At 34.9% G+C, this 19,799-nt stretch overlaps 1 protein-coding gene across 1 annotated transcript in view; it reads right to left on the bottom strand.

Annotated features, from left to right (window-relative positions):
- Positions 1 to 19,799, bottom strand: part of KIFAP3 (kinesin associated protein 3) — a 155,873-nt gene that overhangs the window by 28,861 nt on the left and 107,213 nt on the right. The window contains exons 17-18 of the mRNA XM_043484947.1: positions 18,838 to 18,923; positions 7,737 to 7,926 (exon numbers count right to left, since the gene is read on the bottom strand). Of these exons, the coding sequence (XP_043340882.1) occupies positions 7,737 to 7,926; positions 18,838 to 18,923 (276 nt within the window). The remainder of the gene's footprint in view (positions 1 to 7,736; positions 7,927 to 18,837; positions 18,924 to 19,799) is intronic.

Genomic DNA, 19,799 nt, shown 5'->3' with positions numbered 1-19,799 from the left:
GAACAGACATTAAATAGCATGGTTTTGGTAAAGTGCAACACTCTAATATATTCCACCTTTTATATCTGGGCAGCTTCATTTGTGTAGCATGATTAGGGAATGATATATTTCAAATAAGTGAATTTTTATATAAGCAATGCTTCACACAGACACACACACTTTGGTTAGAAACCCTTGTAAATACATTTTACATTCACTGTGTATACTGAAGATAATTTAAAAACTTCTTGATAACTCAATCTTCATTATAAGCATCAGTCATTATATAGTAATGCCCTAGGTTATTAGGTATATTGGGCTACCTATACTAAGTGGTTACACTACCATGCTTTTTGAGTACTTATTTCTTTGCTTATAAAGTGCTCCTTTTCCTAAACCTAAGAATTTATTATTACTTCTTGCTGATTTTAGAGTGATACTGCTTTCCCATTTGCTCCAATCAAAGAATTCAGATAACCTATTTTTGATAGAATTATTAATAAGTTAAGAAGAAGAAGAATCTGAGGAAAAAAGATCTCAGGGCTTCAGGGCTGTCCTATATGGCTCTTGTAATTACTGGTTGAAAAGCTCTGAGGCTTTCTAAAGTTTCAAGTATTCCAAGTTGGCAAGTGACCTCTAGGTAAATGTTGGCTAGGTTGTATCCACAACATTGTTTATAAATTTGGCACACAGTAAGCAAGCTATTTAGTAATGAGATTATCATTTTACACTTACCACATGCAACACTTACCATTTGCTAGGTCCTGTGGAAAAAATTACAATACACAATTTCTGTTTTCAGGAGTTTTATGTTAAGTGAAATATAAAATAGACACTTAAGATGCAAATAAATAATATATTTTATTAATAAATGATTATATAACAGGAAGAGATTTATGTGCCAAATGAGTGCTGGAGGTGAAAAAGCTATAGATGGATTACTGTGTTCTGCAGAGGTTAGAAAGTCCTATTTGGGAAGGGAGGGAGGAAGAGCTGTAACTGATTTGAGTATCAACAGACAGTTGGGAATTAATGATAAAATCTGTTTAAGAGTAAGGGTATTAAAAATCAATTATATGGTAAAATTAATAGAGCTTGCAAATGAATAAGTAAAAATAATTTGTATTTCCATAACACTATCCATTTGCAATATGGATATATAGGCTTCCCTTGGGGCTCAGCTGGTAAACAATCCACCTGCAATGCAGGAGACGTGGGTTCGATCCCTGGGTTGAGAGATCCCCTGGAGACGGGAAAGGCTACCCACTTCAGTATTCTGGCCTGGAGAATTCCACGGACTGTGATCCATGGGGTCACAAAGAGTCAGACATGACTGAGTGACTTTCACTATTTGCTGTATACCGTATACTGAAGACTTGTATTGGTATTTAGCTGTTGAACTGTTAATCATACCTTTGGTATTTACCTTTTTACTTTAGGAAAGTTAAAATACTCATGAGGAAGCGTAAATGTGTGTAATATTTAGTCTAGTTTCTGTGCCCTCTAAAAGCTGAAAATCCCATAAACAAAAGACCAGCTAAACACAAAAAAGTTACGAAAAAATTACGGGAATGCCAAGACACCACAGATTGAGAGTTAAGCAGCTAAAAGAATTATTTTCTATCAATCCAAGACTCTGTTAAGGTTAGGCTAAAGTTAACAAGGTTAATTCTGCAAAAATCAACAAGTTTCTCTGTTCAATTAAAACCAAATAATCGCAGATCAGGTTTTATGAAATCTGCCAATTTTAGAGGAACAAAGCAAAGTAAAATGTCAAAATAAAATGTATACCACACATTGAAAATGAATACAAAGATATCCAGCATGCCAGAGAATAAAAGATTCTAACACTCAGAAATATCACACTCAGATAAAAATACAAACAAATAAAAATACCTGAATTATACTTTAAAAGTTTATATTACATGAAACATGATCTAGTGAGGTGAACCAGATGAGGAAGAAATTAAATGAAAAACTACTGTTAAATTCTCAACATCTTCATTTTGATTCAGAGTTCTCATTGTCTTCAAAGGGAAAAATGAGTAAAAAGGATAAATGGAATACAGGAAGCTACAAACAGGGATTTCATCAAACAGAGATGATACTAAAAAAAAACAAACTGAGTTTAAAGATTCAGCCAGAAATTTCATGAACCCAGAATATAGCTAGTTTAAGAAATTTCATAAGCCTAGAATACAATAAGTTTAGTAATAAATAAGCCTGATGCTATGTGAATACAAAATGGTAAATTTATACTTCTGAACTTAATTTCTAGTAATTCTAAGACACTGCAATTCATTCAATAAACTACACCTTGTACACTGCCCTTTAATGACTTGACAAAATTTAGGTAACTCTAATGTATGAGTAATCATTCTTCATTAGAATGAAGTATAGAAGTTAAATTATATCTTAAATCTTTAATACAAGCACTTTAGCTTCTTTGGAACTATCTGTTTCTCAGTATTCTGTATCCAAAATTAATAATTCTTTTATAGAAATATTGGAAAGGAATTATGCATTGTTGATTGAAATCATGTATTCAAATAAATTCAGCAGTGTCCTTCTCAGGCTTCTACTTTACCTCACTGGTTCAAAGATAGCAACAAGGAATCAAATACTTTCATGTAATGTTTAAATAGCCAGAGAACAAAGAGAAGACAGATGATATATACCAAACATTTTGTAAACTGTAGAGCATTATATACATTAAGGTTATTAAATTATATGAAACCTTTTAGAGCAGTTATGTAACACACCTTTTTTGAGGTGCTCTAAGTAATGACGATCTACTTCTGCTTCATTGACTACGCTAAAGCCTTTGACTGTGGATCACAACAAACTGTGGAAAATTCTCAAAGAAATGGGAATACTAGCCTGCCTTTCCTGCCTCCTGAGAAACCTGAATGCAGGTCAAGAAGCAAGAGTTAGAACCAGACCTGGAACAATGGACTGCTTCCAACTTGGGAAAGGAATATGTCAAGGCTGTATATTGCCACCCTGCTTATTTAACTTATATGCAGAGCCCATCATGAAAAATGCCAGGCTGCATGAAGCACAAGCTAGAATCAAGTTTGCTGGGAGAAACATCAATAACCTCAGATATGCAGATGACTTCACCCTTATGGCAGAAGGCGAAGAGAAACTAAAGAGCCTCTTGATGAAAGTGAAAGCGGAGAGTGAAAAAGCTGGTTTAAAACTCAACATTAAAAAAAACGAAGATCATGGCATCTGGTCCTATCACTTAACGGCAAATAGAAGGGGAAACAATGGAAACAGTGACAGATGTTATTTTCTTGGGCTCCAAAATCACTGCAGATGGTGACTGAAGCCATGAAATTAAAAGATGCTTGCTCCGTGGAAGAAAAGCTATGACAAGCCTACACAGTGTATTAAAAAGCAGAGACATTACTTTGCCAGCAAAGGTCCATCTAGTCAAAGCTATGGTTTTTCCAGTAGTCATGTATGGATGTGAGAGTTGGACCATAAAGAAGGCTGAGCACCGAAGAATTGATGCTTTTGAACTGTGGCATTGGAGCAGACTCTTGAGAATCCCTTGGACTGTAAAAAGATGAACCAGTCAATCCTGAGGTCGCAAAGAGTTGGACAAGACTGAGTGACTGGACAATAACAACAAAATACTGATGATAAATATGGTTATGAGTAAAATGGGGATATGTACTAGAATAAAAATGAAATCAAAGCAAATTTATTGCCAGTATAGGTAATTTATCAACTTTGTAATTTCTGAAACTCAATTTAAAAAGTGGCTTATACATATTGTGCATAAAAATAAAAAACTTACAAAAACTCAGTATCATTTTATATACTGTTACTGAAACACATTTATTTCTAAAAGTCAAATGAAAACATAATATTAAGCTCTTTGGTGAACTAGCTAAAAGTGAAATGACTGTGGGAGAACATGGATATCAATCGTGGAGAAAGTGACAAAAAGAAATGACTAAAATAGATAAATCATAACTTATTTGGCCACACTTGATAAGATACATCACATAAACATATAGGTAAATGAAAATTACAGTTTTACAATGATTTTGAGACAGAAACTAACCATTTTAAGGTTCAAATTCTGTAATATAGTTATATATTAAAAGCTAAGAAGATTCACTACAATTAATAAGGAAGAACAGCAAAAAAGTAAAAAGTCATTTAGAAATGTGCTACAGTCCATGGAGTCACAAAGAGTTGGACATGACTTAGAGACTGAACAACAATGAAAATAGCAATATAACTTTACAGATTATAATATACTTCCTCTGTGGGTAAAAGTATTAAAGCAAACAGCAGCAATTTCATAATAGAAAGGGAATTAGTAGCTACAATCACACTTATTTTAGATTAAGAAAAAAATTATGTAACTATAAGGAGATACTAAATATATTCCTATTTCATATAACAAAATGAAGATCCGTTTTTTAAAAAAAAATAGCAAGAAAGAAAGATAGGTTTTGACATATTTAATTGTTGGAAAATACAGAAGGCAATACTAATGACCAGGAAGTTTTTGTTCAGTTGCTCAGTCGTGTCAGACTCTTTGAGACCCCATTGACTGCAGCACGCCAGGCTTCCCTGTCCTTTATCATCTCCCAGAGCTTGCTCAAACTCATGTCCATTGAGTTGGTGATGCCATCCAGCCATCTCATCCTCTGTCGTCCTCTTCTCCTCCTGCCTGTAATCTTTCCCAGCGTCAGGGTCTTTTCTAATGAGTTAGCTCTTCACATCAGTATTGGAGCTTCAGCTTCAGCATCAGTCCTTCTAATGAATATTTCAGACTGATTTCCTTTAGGATTGACTGGTTGGATCTCCTTGCAGTCCAAGGGACTCTCAAGAGTCTTCTCCAACACCACAGTTCAAAAGCATCAATTCTTCGGTGCTCAGCCTTCTTTATGGTCCAACTCTCACATCCATACATGACTACTGGGAAAACCATAACTTTGACTAGATGGACCTTTCTTGCAAAGTAATATCTGCTTTTTAATATGCTGTCTAGGTTTGTAATAGCTTTTTTCCCCAAGCAGCAAGAGTCTTAATTTTATGGCTTGCAGTCACCATCTGCAGTGATTCTGGAGCCCAGGAAAATTAAGTCACTGTTTCCATTGTTTCCCATCTATTTGCCATGAAGTGATGGGACCAGATGCCATGATCTTTGTTTTTTGAATGTTGAGTATTAAGCCAGCTTTTTCACTCTCCTCTTTCACCTTCATCAAGAGGCTCTTTAGTTCCTCCTCACTTTCTGCCATAAGGGTAGTGTCATCTGCATTTGAGGTTATTGACCAGGAAATAGCAAATGCTATTTCATTTTTTAATAAAAGATAAGCCCAGGGTATCACTGTCCATTTATTTAGCTTAACTTCTGTGGTTGAAAAACTACTAAAGTTGCCTTTATCAGAAGCAGCCTAAAGTTTCATGGACACTCAGAGACTTAAGTAAGATGGCTCAAGCATCTAAATAAATCTGTAGTATTACAAATTTCTGATGTTTCTGAAGATACAACTGTACATAATAAAAGATAAGAGACTACCACTATCTGGATTTCCATGACACATATCAAGAATACCACAGAGATTCTTTTAGTTGATGAACTATTTATGAAAAATAAAGTAGATAAAATAATGAACAGATGGCTTGATATGAGAACTATATCAATGTAATCCCTGCTGTCAAGTGTCTACCATATTCAGGCTACAGGTGTTAAAAACCAACCACCATGAGGCTATCTAATGATAACATTTCACTCCTCAAATGCTTAAATTTATCTTTCCATTAGCTGTATCTGTTTCTAAATTTAGATATATAAAAAGATGTACAATTTAGATTTCTCACAAAGCTTAAATTGTACATTTTAATTGTATCTCACAGAAAAATGTTATGATTTTCATTTTAAGAAATTTAAATGAACTGATTTTGGAAAAGAGGAATAATTTTTTAGAACTCTGTTCAGAAGCTAACTGTATTGAAACAACAAAGTTAAATACTGAAGTGGTTAAAAGCTTTATTCGTTTTTGGAAACTGCTCATTGATTCACACTGAAAAGTAGCTATCAATTTTCAAAGCAAGAAATCTGATTCTAAGAAATTCTGATTTCTATTATCAAAAAATTCATATCACATATATTTTACATTATTTTACTTCATGACGATCTCACTAGGTAAGGAACAGCTGCTTGCCATTACTGAACTAAGAAATTCTGGTTAGTTGAAATTAATGATCTACTCCATCTGGGCTGAAACACAAAGCAGATTTCATAACTACTGTTAAGTTCACTTAGGAAGAAATCTATTTTATTTTCAAAGTAAAGTACCAACTTTCCAGGATTGAAGTACCTTAAATCAAATATAAAAATAATTCAGCCTTATGTGCAATATGCAGTGCATACAATTATGAAAACATACGAATGACTACATAGTAGGAATAAAAGTGAGCCATTAATTCAGATACAATTACTTTCAATGCCTTTTATTTCTAACCTACTACAGATCTTAGAAATCCTTTCCTTCATCTCTTCAACTAAATGAGTTCAATGAAGTAATTAATATTGGCAATAGTCCCTGGTAGCTCAGATGGTAAAGCGTCTGCCTACAATGCAGGAGACCCGGGTTTAATCCCTGGGTCGGGAAGATCTCCTAGAGAAGGAAATGGCAACCCACTCCAGTATTCTTGCCTGGAAAATCCCATGGACAGAGGAACCTGGTAGGCTACAGTCCATGGGTTGCAAAGAGTTGGACACGACTGAGCGACTTCACTTCACAACACATTAGAAGGCAGAATATGCAACAACTTAGGCTCTAAGTACAGAATCCCTGGACAAAGGAAGGATGGCAGAATCAACAAAGGTATAATAAATGTAAGATTCATGTAAAAATTAAATTTTACCTTGAAAATACTAGCAGAGTGTAGAATGAAAAAAACTATTGTTATAAACTGTCTAAATCTTCCCAATCAGAGAATCAAATAGGGGTTACTATTTCAAAACTAAAGCAAGTGAAAGTCACTCAGTCATATCTGACTCTTTGTGACCTCATGGACTATACAGTCCATGGAATTTTAAGCCAGAATACTGGAGTGGGTAGCCTTTCTGTTCTTTAGGGGATCTTCCCAACTCAGGGATCAAATCCAGGTCTCCCGCATTGCAGGCAGATTCTTTACCAGCTGAGCCATAAGGAAAGCCCAAGAACACTGGAGTGGGTAGCCTATCCCTTCTCCAGTGGATCTTCTCAACCCAGGAATTGGACCAGGGTCTCCTGCCTTGCAGGCGGATTCTTTACCAACTGAGCTATGAGGGAAGCCCCAACTAAAGCAAAACCATGGCAAAATGAGACTGTTAAAATGAAATACACTGGAAAATAAAACATAAATTAGTAAACTATATATTTAAATAAATACAGAATAGAGAAAAACACCACATTTTCAAACAGTAGTAAATCCTGAAGATGTCATTTTAAGTTATACATTCTAGAAAGTAATAAATTAAGAGCAATTTTCCTTGTTTTAATTTTCCTTGTTATAGCCTTTTTAATGGAGATCACATCAAAGACTACCTTGGAAAAAAATAATGATGAGTTAATAGGTTTGCTCAGTGTGTACTGATGTTATGTCTAAAATCATTAGCAGAAGACCATTTACATACTGAAAGAAGTGCTTATAAAGCTTGGGAATGAGCAAGGTGGCAGACAAAAAACCCCTATAGCATACATTAAAAGGATTTATTTTTGTCTTGGTTATCATCTTACCTGAGCTGTAGAAAAGGTCAGGTCTCTCGAGAATATCTCCCTCATGGATGTATGGCTCAATTCGATCATCACCATACAAGTACTGCTCACTTTCATCCATCTGACGACTTTCTACCATCTCCAGCCACTGAGAGTTATGCCAGCGAAACTTCTCACTCTGAATTTTCTTGGCCCATTCTTCATCATATTCCTATTATAAACAAATAGTCAATTATTTTTTATAAGTTTATGAAGGAATTTCTTTGATTCTCAGATAGCAGTACTTTTATCTTACAAGAAGAACATTTGAGGGGGCTTTTGTTTGGGTTAGAGGAAACATTAAAATTACCTTTTAGGAATAATGTATACAATAATCAATAAAAATCAATTTATTACATATATTAAAGACATCTCTGTTTGGAAACCAATTGCTACTGCCAATGGCAAAAACTGGAAAAGCTCAAATTTCACAAATTCTTTATCTAAGCATTACTAGAATTTACGTAAGCAGCCAGACTTAAACCTCCAAATAGTTTTGTGACTATAATTATGTGGCACTAATGACAGGTGGTTAAGCATTAAAATCACATCTTTTGCTATATCTTTTTGTTCAGATGACATTTTTAGTAGCAAAAAAAAAAGCAACATTAAAGTATTTTTCCTAAAAACTGAAATGGTTTACTACAAAAAACAAATAGAATTTAATTCAATTCTGTTTCAACAACAAAATAATAATGTCTTATTTGGTCATAATTTTTTAAAAAAAATATCTCCTGTTTGGCAATGACCTCCTGAGGAGCAAGATTGTGGCTTATTCATTGTATCTATAACATCTGTTCACAGAGAACTTCATTGGTGGGTGTTTTTGAAGGCCAAGGAGACAAGTTATAAATATTAGAAAAGCTACACCTGAACCTATTTAGCTTCACCGGCTGTGACTACTTCTGACAAGTATTTTCACTTAAAAATCACTGGACAGTACCATGGATTACTTGGAAAAAAGACTTCTGGTATTTCTTGTCATTCTAATCACAGGTTCCTTAGTATTAAGTTCCTCTGTCATATCTTTAACACTTTTGTTTATACTTATTTTAAGTTGGAAAGGTGCCAGACAATACTATTGTTCTCCAGTAGTTGAAATGATTACAGTAACTTTAAATGCTGAGCAATTTTCATCCAAAGCTAAGTAAGGCTCAAGTCAAAAACTGTCATCACAGAATAAGTTTCTGGGATGTAAGAATAAGTCTGAAATTTTATAATAAATGTAATTATTATTATAAAAATTTTTCTTGTTAAATTTAAAATTTCACATTATTGGTATATCTCTTAGCAGTGTCAGCTGTCATACTGTGTGTTCTATAGTGCACAACTCTGAAACTTGTACCCCCACAGATCAGCATTCTGAAATCCCTAGCCTCAGCTATCTTCTGGATCTATCCTCAATGAATATAGCTTAGTAATCGTTTCAAAGTCATAGTTTCTTTATGTATCAGAGTCTAAATTTATAGATACTAATCATGTCGTATGGTATAACACAAGGAACATTGGATAAGAACCCAGGTCTTATCCTGGGTTCTCCTTCTAGGTTTGATACTAACAGAAGTATGCAACTTTCTGAAAGTATTTCAGTATCTTTTGGTCTCAGATTCTTCAGTTATAAATCAAATCTAATATTTACTGAAGTCCTAATGTTCTTTAAATAAAAATCTATGATTAATACCACTACTTCATAATACTGTCAAAATAACTATCCCTCTGCCAAACTGAAGAATAGCAGCAATATATGGAGTTCATCTTTTAAAAATTACAGAGCAATTCTAAATGAATATACAGTGTCAGAAATTTAAGAAACTCAACATGTATCAATTAAAACCAATTCCCTTTAACCCCTCTCCTCCAAATCTCTACTTTCCTCTTACACCACTACCTCCTCATCATCAGAAAATAACTCTGGGAAATCAGATGCCATATAGCTCAAACACAGCCAAGAAATGTCGTCCAAATTTATCAAGCTATTGTGGAAATACTCTAGAAATATAGTTCTTTTTCTTCATTTTTGAAATGCTTCTTTTCACAAGGAGTGCACCCTAACATCCTTGCTATGGAACTTTAGTTTGTCTTGTATTTAAAGGTAAACATGCTTTATCTTTTATTTTCTTCTCTTCTCAGGTCGTGACATTATTATCTTAAACACTAGTTTTCAAAAACTCTACAGTATCATTAAAGACTTATGGTTTGATTTTAGGTGGAATGTGCCATCCTTTTTGAAGTCCTATATCATTTTGTTTACCACTTAACCACTGAAACGTTATAAAGCCTTAACCAGCCTATTATCAGAGCCTGTTCACTATCAGGAAAACTCTTTGTCACTGGCTTCCGTCACACCTTGTATCTGATTAACACACTATAGGGTAACATAGAACTACATAGATCTGCTTTGTGTTCTGATGTAACTGATGGAAAACAGATTTCTCTTTCTCCTTTAATGTGGCAGCCCCCTAATTGAGAATGTAATATGGTTTATTTAATACAATTCTTCATACTAAATTAAAGCAGATCTAGAGTAATTGAGTTGCTCATTAAGGTTATGGTATTAGCTGCTAAAAGGATGCCTTTTATATGTTAGAAAATACTTCTTCCCAATGATATGTATACACAGATATACACGTAATTAAACACACATACATAAGAGTTGTTGACTTTTATGCACATATTACCTACTTCTCATTAGTACTGTCCCAAAAGTTGCCCTTTAGTCTTGACTATGGCATTTTCTAACCAGACCTCAAAGTAAAATTATCTCTTCAACTTCTGTTTAAAGCACTGAGGAGGCTTATCTGTGTAATATCACTTCAAATATTATGCCCACAAAGTGAAAGATATAACTAAAGGAAATTTATTTAAGTGAGAAACCATAACTCTTCTTTCATACTATGCTTTTTTTAAATCCAACTGCTGACAATTAAAATACCAATAAAGTAACATGCATAATACTAGCAGGGACTACACACACACACACCACACACGTGTGTGGTGTGTGTGTGTGTGTTTATATATATGAGGAGGACATGTCAATCCACTCCAGTATTCTTGCCTAGAGAGACCATGGACAGAGGAGCATGGCGGGCTACAGTCCACAGGGTTGCACAAGAGTTGGATACGACTGAAGTGACTTAGTATGAACGCATGCGCGCGCGCGCACACACACACACACACACGTATTATATATATACACGCACATACACACACATGTAAATTCTAACAAACTAAGAAAAACCATAAATTTCTGCAATATAAAAAAGAACTCCAAAAGAAGACTAAACACTAAACCCAACTGGGTTTATCTCACAAAGTCCAATTTGATTGTATGGAATTGAGAATACACAGCAAACTTACAAATCTGAGAAAAGAAAATCTGTGAAGACTGTAAAACAAACAAGAATGAACTCCACCTGCTCTGGAAAGAACATTTTAGAAGTTTCTGACAACTCACTCAAAAATCCCTGCTCTGTGCCCATCACCAACCTGCAAGCTAATTTAAAGTAACTACGTTCTATTCATTTTACCAATTCCTATCCACTCCATGCTTTTGAAATCCTCTCCTGAAATAACCTGAGTTTAAAAGCTAACCCTATGAAAATTTCTCTATAGCTTTCCTTTTCAAGATGTTGTATGACATTTTTAGAAGTGGTCTTCCTTGATGGAAGTTTATTAATAAACCCACCTTTCCTGCCTGACACAGACTTGCCCTGATAATTTTTGTGGAGACTCTAACAAACAATTGATGTCTTAGAAGTTAATGCAAGCATACATTAGTTTATCTCCTTTCAATATGCCAGTCTTATTAGATATAATTATTTCTATCCTAGAATGAAGAAGGCACCTTGTTTCCCTAGTTTGAAATAATTCCAGATTATTACAATACACACAATTTGTCGATGATCAAAATTAAGAGTTATTAAAAGAGTAAAAGACTGCCATTCAAAATCTCAGTGACACAAACCTCTGTTAGTATCAAACCACACACAGCCTGTGGCTGGCTGGAAAGACAACAGACAACAGTCTTACCAGAGAACCTAGGCACATTCCCTTTTTCACAAACAACCTGTAGATACAATTTGCCATTAGTACACAGTTATCTATTGATAGGGCCATGTGGTAGTACTGCTCCTAAAAGGTCAGTTCATGTCTAGACAACAGTATCCTGGTGTCCAGACTGTAAATTTTTATATTCTATATTGCCTTTAATCTTCAGGGTCAACTTTAGTATTTGGAACATAGTATGTGCTTACTAAACATGTATTAGATGGTTGACAACCCAGTAACGTCAGGGGAGGAAATCATTTATTAATTGGGGAGGAATTTGAGGTTCTCAAATACTTCATACAAAGCTGAAGGAATACTGAGGTATAACAATCTAACTGGGTTTTCAGAAGCTCTCTATGAATAGAGGATTCTGTTCTTCCCTTGATAATTCCCAAGGCTTGGAAGAGAAAAGACAATGGTCAATTGCTGCGTAATTGCCTTGGAAGAGGAGAAAGCGAGGCTCCTCTCTCCTTGCTTCTCTTTCCCTTGCTGCAGCTACCCCCTTCCCTGCCTCCCAAAGCTACTTGCAAGGCCTAGTCAGACTTGTGACAACTTGCTGATGAGACCAGAGACTGCATCACCAACCACGTAGTCCTCTATGGTAGACAGAGTACTATGAACACATATCTGTTTTAATTCACTAATTGAGGGCTTGGGCCTAAATACTATATATTAAACACTTACCACTAGTGTAAAATAACATTTTCATAATTTGGGGGACAAACACTTTGCTGCAGATGGCATATTTCCCTAAGGCTTGCATGGCATCTAATTTTTCTTAGTATTATTTCACGATGTTTGTCTTAAGAGCAAGAAGTTTGTTTTCTTAAAGATAAATTGCCTTAAGCTACAAATAGTCCCACTCTTTTATTTTTTATTATTATATACTACAGCTATGCTAAAAATACTCAAGAATCAAAATCTATAGATAAAAAAGTCTTAAGAGATCATCTACTTCCATTCTAGGCAGGTTTCTAACAAACAATTTTAGAAAGTTGGTTATTTAGTTGTTATTAATGTTAAATGGACAAGACTTCACATTATCCCTTGACAGTCTATTCCCAGTGTTTCATCATCTTTGCTGTGTCTAATTAAAGTTTCTCCTGTTTCAAATTAAGCCCATTCTCTCTTGTTTTACTCTTTAAAAAGACTTGGGACAAGCAAACAGCACCCTGAGTTGTGATCAGTAATTGAGTCTAAGCTCAAAAATCCAAAGAATGGCAGTAACGTCCCAAGTGAACCTGAGAAACTGTCTTTTACTGATGCATTAAAATGGCCCACTCCTCAAATTTCTCCCCAATAAGGATGCCCAGCAAGCCAGGAAAAAACTTTGGTCTGAGGTTAGCAGATAAACTGAGTCCAAATTCAACTTAGTCAACACAGATTCAGAACATGGGTAACTGAACAGATGAAGCACTTCTACACTGTACTAATGAAGGTCTTTCAGGAAACCGCACTATTCAGTTAACTTCTTTGACATGAAGTCTTAAAATGCCAAATTCAGCCATTCGGCAAGACAATCCTAAAGTAAACTACAAATACAACTATGCCTGGCCAAAACATATATTCCAAATAACTTTCCATACTTAAAATCCAAACTGTGAACAGATTATCTTCCCATATCATTTTAACAGTCAAAATGAACAGAAAATAATGTCAATGTATGACAAAACCCACTACAATACTGTAAAGTAATTAGCCTCCAACTAATAAAAATAAATGAAAAAAAAAGAACAGAAAATAATGTAAATGATTAACTGTACAGGTGGCTCAGATGTTAAAGAATATGCCTGCAATGCAGGAGACCCGGGTTCAACGACTAGGTCTGCAAGATTTCCTGGAGAAGGAAACAGCAACCCACTCCAGTATTCTTGCCTGAAGAATTCCATGGATAGAGGAGCCTTGCAGGTGGGATCACAAAGAGTCGGACACGACTGAATGACTTTCATATTCACTAAGGAAAGGAAATGTTGATCCAGATTTTAATCTATATATAAACTTCACAACTAGGACTGAATTTTGGTTTAGTCTGAACAAAACATATCAAGTGACCATCATGTGGTAGATGCTTCATGTATATTTTCTCTAATTTTTCAATCCTCAGAAGTATCGATGTAAACTAGATCTTCAAAAAGTTAAATAAATTGCCTGAGATTATTCAGCAGGTGAGAGAACTAGAGTCAGTTGTATTCTAAATGCAATACTCTACAGGGTCAAGCTACCACCTCAGAAAGGTCAAAGGTTGACTCTAAGACCAGAACCCCCACTCAACTGAGGAGAAAAATGTTTCAAGAAGTTGCTCCTGCTGGTGCAGTTCCCTATTGACAAGCTAAGATTGAGCCAGGGCCTCAGTTCCTATAGGTGTATAGTACAAAAAGGTAAAGAAACATTCTTCGAACAGAATATGGGATGTTTCCAGAGTCTGGTGTCCATCTATCCGCTGTATTGGACTTCTTCTCTTCTAAGAAACTCGGCTATAACTATGACTCAGTTGATGGAGTAGCACAGGACAGGACTTCCAGATCACACTAATAATTAAAATGTGAGTATCTTTAAATGGTCTCAGTTTAACAACTGGTATTTCTGAATAACATTTTAGACTCTTAAGTTTTCCAAAGTATGTAATGAAACAATCTAAAATTGCTTGGCAGCATATCAAATACATACTTCATAAGTCTGAAGTAGAGAGATTAGGTAAACCTTCAGATTACTTGTTCAAATTTGTTTTATACTAACTCACATGATCAGATAGCATTTTAGGGAACTATATATATAGGTAGCTGATATATCACCAGTTTCATTTCACTGATTCTTCTTCTTGGATGTCCTCTTATTCACAAGATTTTTTATAAATGTAATAATCTAAAATAATTTTCTTTGTGAGTTTACATTTTAACTCTGACCAAAATTTATAAGTCCTTGCAAGGAACGTAGGATCAACAAAGTAAAATGAAGACTAAAAATGTTCATTGGATTTCAAAACATGAAGGCCCAGATGACTTCCACAAGCACCATTTCAATGGAGTAATGGATACAGAGGAAGAACTCGTCGAAAAGAGAAAGGGGAAGGTAGAAAAGATGGAGAAATGAAAAAATGGAGGAAGTAATATGTAGAGATTTTTTTCAAAATGTGGATTCTAGAGAGAGAGAGAGAGCTAGGACAGAAGATGCAGGGTGGGGAAAACTCCGACTTAAGATCAGAGACTTGAGCCTAGAGCTTAGAAATACAGGGAATGAGAATTTTATCTAATAAGAAACATATTCATATTTTACAATAAATATTTTTATAAGACTAAGCTGGTCTTTTGGAACTATCACTAGCTTACATTCTTAGCCAAACCTACCTAATACAAACATCTAAACGTATTTTTACTTTCCATCACTTCTTCTCAAAATAAGGTAATTTTAAAAGTATGATAAAGGTGATTCATAACAGACTGACATCTCTCTTCTTCTTGCTTAAGGTAAGATAATCAGATATAGAATTTTAGGGAGTTTCTTACTGTTACACTATATACTTTATATACAAGAATGACATTAGTGATCTAGAAAATAGTACAAGAACCATGAAACTGTTCATAAACCCTGTGACCAGTGGCTTATGCATTGAAACATCTTGGTTAAACAAGGGTTTAATACATAAAGTTTCCCTATTTTAACTTATATATCAAAGCTAAAATGTCAATGTACTGATTTAGTTTTAAACCAGTAAAGATATATTGGTCAAATTAAAAAATCAGGTGATACCAAATAAACATGAATTTCTGAACTAAAATGTAGGAGACTGGCCAGAAAGTACCTGCTGATTATCTGATTTTGTAATGAAATCACCAGCAGAAATGCCAACCTAGAGGATTTCAAGGACATTATTAATTGATTCTTTATAAACTTCTATTCTAATCCTTTTAAGGGGCTTCCCTGTTAGCTCAGCTGATAGAATCTGCCTGCGATGCACAAGACCCCAGTTTGATTTCTGGGTTGGGAAGATCTGTTGGAGAAGGGATAGGCTACCCACTCCAGTATTCTTGGACTTCTCTGGTGGCTCAGCTGATCCTTTTAAAACACTTAAGTTGAAAACGACTGAGTAGGTTATATTCAAGAAACTTTTTACAGGGTGAATCAAAATAAATAGTGTAAATAGAGTCCAAAGAAGGAATGAGATTGCCCATGTGTGTATGCAACAAGTGAAAAAAATATTCAAAGAAATGTAGCATCTAGCACATCTCAGGTACAAGGGTCAAGTCCAAGTGGAAGGGCAGCACAAAGTCTGAAGAAAAGTCTGCAACATGAGCCAGTTTCTAATGCAGGACTCCGATTATCCCTCTAATCAAATTCTTAACAGTGACATATACTTTTAAAATTTATAAAGTCATGAAAAACATTAAAATTTGGGGGTGTTTCATTATTGCAAACAGTTCTAACAGTTAGAATCAGACATGGCACAATGAACTGGTTCCAAATTGGGAAAGGAGTATAGCTGTGTATTGTCAACTTGCTTATTGAACTTATATGCAGAGCACACCATTCGAAATGCCAGACTGGATAAAGCACAAGCTGGAATCAAGACTGTAGGGAGAAATATCAATAACCTCAGATATGCAGATGACACCACCCTTATGGCAGAAAGTGAAGAGGAACTAAAGAGCCTGTTAATGAAAGTGAAAGAGGAGAGTGAAAAAGCTGGCTTAAAACTCAACTTTCAAAAAACTAACATCATGGCATTCAGTCCCATCACTTCATGGCAAACAGATGGGGAAACAATGGAAACAGTGACAGACTTTATTTTCCTGGGCTCCAAAATCACTGCAGGTGGTGACTGCAGCCACGAAATTAAAAGACTCTTGCTCTTTGGGGAAAAAAGCTATGACAAACCTAGACAGCATATTAAAAAGCAGAGACATTACCGACAAAGGTCCGTATAGTCAAAACTATGGTTTTTCCAGTAGTCATGTATGGATATGAGAGTTGGGACCATAAAGAAAGCTGAGCACCAAAGAATTGATGTTTTTGAACCGTGGTGTTGGAGAAGACTCTTGAGAGTCCCTTGGACAGCAAAGAGATCAAACCAGTCCATCCTAAAGGAAATAGGTCCTGACCATTCATTGGAAGGACCGATGCTGAAGCTCCAATACTTTGGGCACCTGATGCGAACAACTGACTCATTGGAAAAGACCCTGATGCTGGGAAACACTGAAGGCAGGAGGAGAAAGTAACAGCAGAGGGTGAGACGGTTGAATGGCATCACCAACTGGATGCGCATGAGTTTGAGCAAGTGCTGAGAGTTGCTGATTGACAGGGAAGCCTGGCATGCTGCAGTCCATGGGGTCACAGAGTCAGACATGATTGAGCAACTGAAGTGAACTAACATCACTCCAAAACAACTTGTAAAACAAGTCAACGTATACAACAAAATTTATCAAAGATTTAAAAAATAGTAGTGAGATTCTATTTTATTAAAAAAAATGTAATGACCAAACTGTAAAGTTGATGGTGTTGAGTTTTGATAAGACTGTCATCAACCCCCTTCTCTGCAGTATTGCTTCTCTGCAATAATTTTTCTGAAAAACAAGTGATTCTGAGATGACATGCAGTCCAGATATAAAACTTTGAATATGTATAAAATCTCTTTAAGTATACAACCTCTACTCAAAAGTAGAAAGCCAAAGGTTTTAATAATGCTTAAACAATGAATTTAATGCGCAGAAGACCTAAACAGACATTTCTCTAAGAAGACAAAAAGATAGCCAATGGGCAAATGAAAAGATCCTCAACATCACTAATTATCAGAGAAATGCAAATCAAAACTACAGTGAAGCACCACTTTACCCCAGTCAGAATGCTATCATTAAAAAAATCTACAAATAACAAATGCTGGAGAGGGTGTGGAGAAAAGGGAATTCTCCTACACTGTTGGTGGGAATGTAAATTGGTGTAGTCACTATGGAGAACAGTATGAAGGTTTCTCAAAAAAGTAAAAGTTGAGCTGCCATATAATCCAGCTACCCCACACCTGGGCATGTATCTGGACAAAACTATTATTCAAAAGATACATGCACCCCATATTCACAACAGCACTATTCACAATAGCCAAGACATGGTTATTTAACCTATATAGGTTTAACCTATATAGGTTATTTAACATATCCACCCATTGATAGATGAATGGATAAAGATGTGGTACAAATAAACACTGGAATACTGCTGCTGCTGCTGGGTTGCTCAGTCATGTCTGATTCTTTGCGACCCTATGGACTGTAGCCTGCTAGGCTGCTCTATCCATGGGGATTCTTTAGGGAAGAATACTGGAGCGGGTTGCCATGCCCTCCTCCAGGGGATCTTCCTGACCCAGGGATTGAACCCGCATCTCTTATATCTTCTGCATTGGCAGGGGGGTTCTTTACCACCAGCACCACCTGGGAAGCCCGTAATGGAATACTACTCAACCATAAAAAATAAAATGTAATAAATAATGCTATTTGCAGCAACATGAATGGACAGAGATAATCATACTAAGTGAAGTAAGTCAAAAACAGAAAGACAAATATCATATGACATAACTTATTTGTGGAATCTAAACCATGACACAAATCAACTTATCTACAAAACAGTAATAGACTCACAGACATAGAGAACAGACTCGTGATTGTCAAAGGGTAGAGGGGTCGAGAGGGATAAAGTGGGAGTTTGGGGCTAGCAGATGCAAACTAGTATACATAGAATGGATAAACAGCAAGGTCCTACTGTATAGCACAGGGAACTATATTCAATATCCTATGATAAACCATAATGGAAAATAATATAAAAAAGAATGCATGTATATGTATCACTTTGCTGTACAGCAGAAATTAATGCAACACTGTAAATCAGCCATATGTCAATCAAAAAGTGAATTCAGTATTCATTTTCTGAGCTTTACCAAAATACAAATTTGTAATAACTGTATACTGAATGCAAAGTTCTAAACAGGTGTACAATGGCTCTTTTATTCCATAAAATAAAGACTATTATACTTTTGGTAGGAAGAAAAATTACTTACCGCTATAATATCTAATGTATTATCACAGACTTTTCGGATTTCATTATTTTTATCATGCATCAGATCTATGAGATACGCTGGAGCCTCTATATAAAAAGTGGTTAAAGATACAAACTGATATTGAGGTTGTTCAGTCATGTTAGAGAAACCTGCATTTCTCCAAATTCAAACATTAATCTGAAATCTAATTTTAAATTTTAAAATACAATCATTAATACAAGGTGACCAAAAAATCTAATGTTTCATTTATTTGAAAAACAGGGATGATAAAGGAAAAATATGAGATAAAAATGGGCAAGAAAAAGAGCCAGTAAATCTTGGAATGTATAAGGTCATACTTTTGAAAACATGAAAATTGTGAAAGTAACTAAAGAAGAAGCTCCAGAGCTGCATGGCTGTAAAACTTCCTTGATTGATTTGACCCTCCTAAAAGTTCATTTCAACAGAAACTCACATACAAAGTATTTCACACAATAAAGGAAAAGAATCACTGTCAATCAAGTCAACAAAAAAAAATCATATATATGGATATGGTTATTATAAGGAAGAGAGAACATAAGATAATTTCATATAACTCTAGTATTTCAAAAAGAAAAGAATTTAAGAAACTATTATATATATATATATATACACACACACACATATATATATATATATATGAAAGAATAATAGGAATCAGTATTAGAAAACTCAGAGAGGTAATTCAGGAAATAACTAAAAATCATTTCAGATATATTAAAACTAAGTTTATAGTAATACAAGAATAAATAAAAGCAACAGATAAACTCTGAATTAAATATAAGGTAAAAAAGAAGAAAACTTGTAAAATTTAAAAAGATGAAAAGAGATTAAAAAGATTAGAAAATGACATATTAAAGGTAGGCAAAGAGGATCCAGCAACAGAAATTCTAAAGACAATCATGGCAATAGAACAAAACAAATACTATAAACTGTAACTCAAG

This window comes from Cervus canadensis, chromosome 13, assembly GCF_019320065.1.
Source record: "Cervus canadensis isolate Bull #8, Minnesota chromosome 13, ASM1932006v1, whole genome shotgun sequence".
Lineage (NCBI taxonomy): Eukaryota > Metazoa > Chordata > Mammalia > Artiodactyla > Cervidae > Cervus > Cervus canadensis.
Note: the sequence above shows the minus strand (reverse complement) of the source record. Positions and strands in the feature narration are given on the sequence as shown.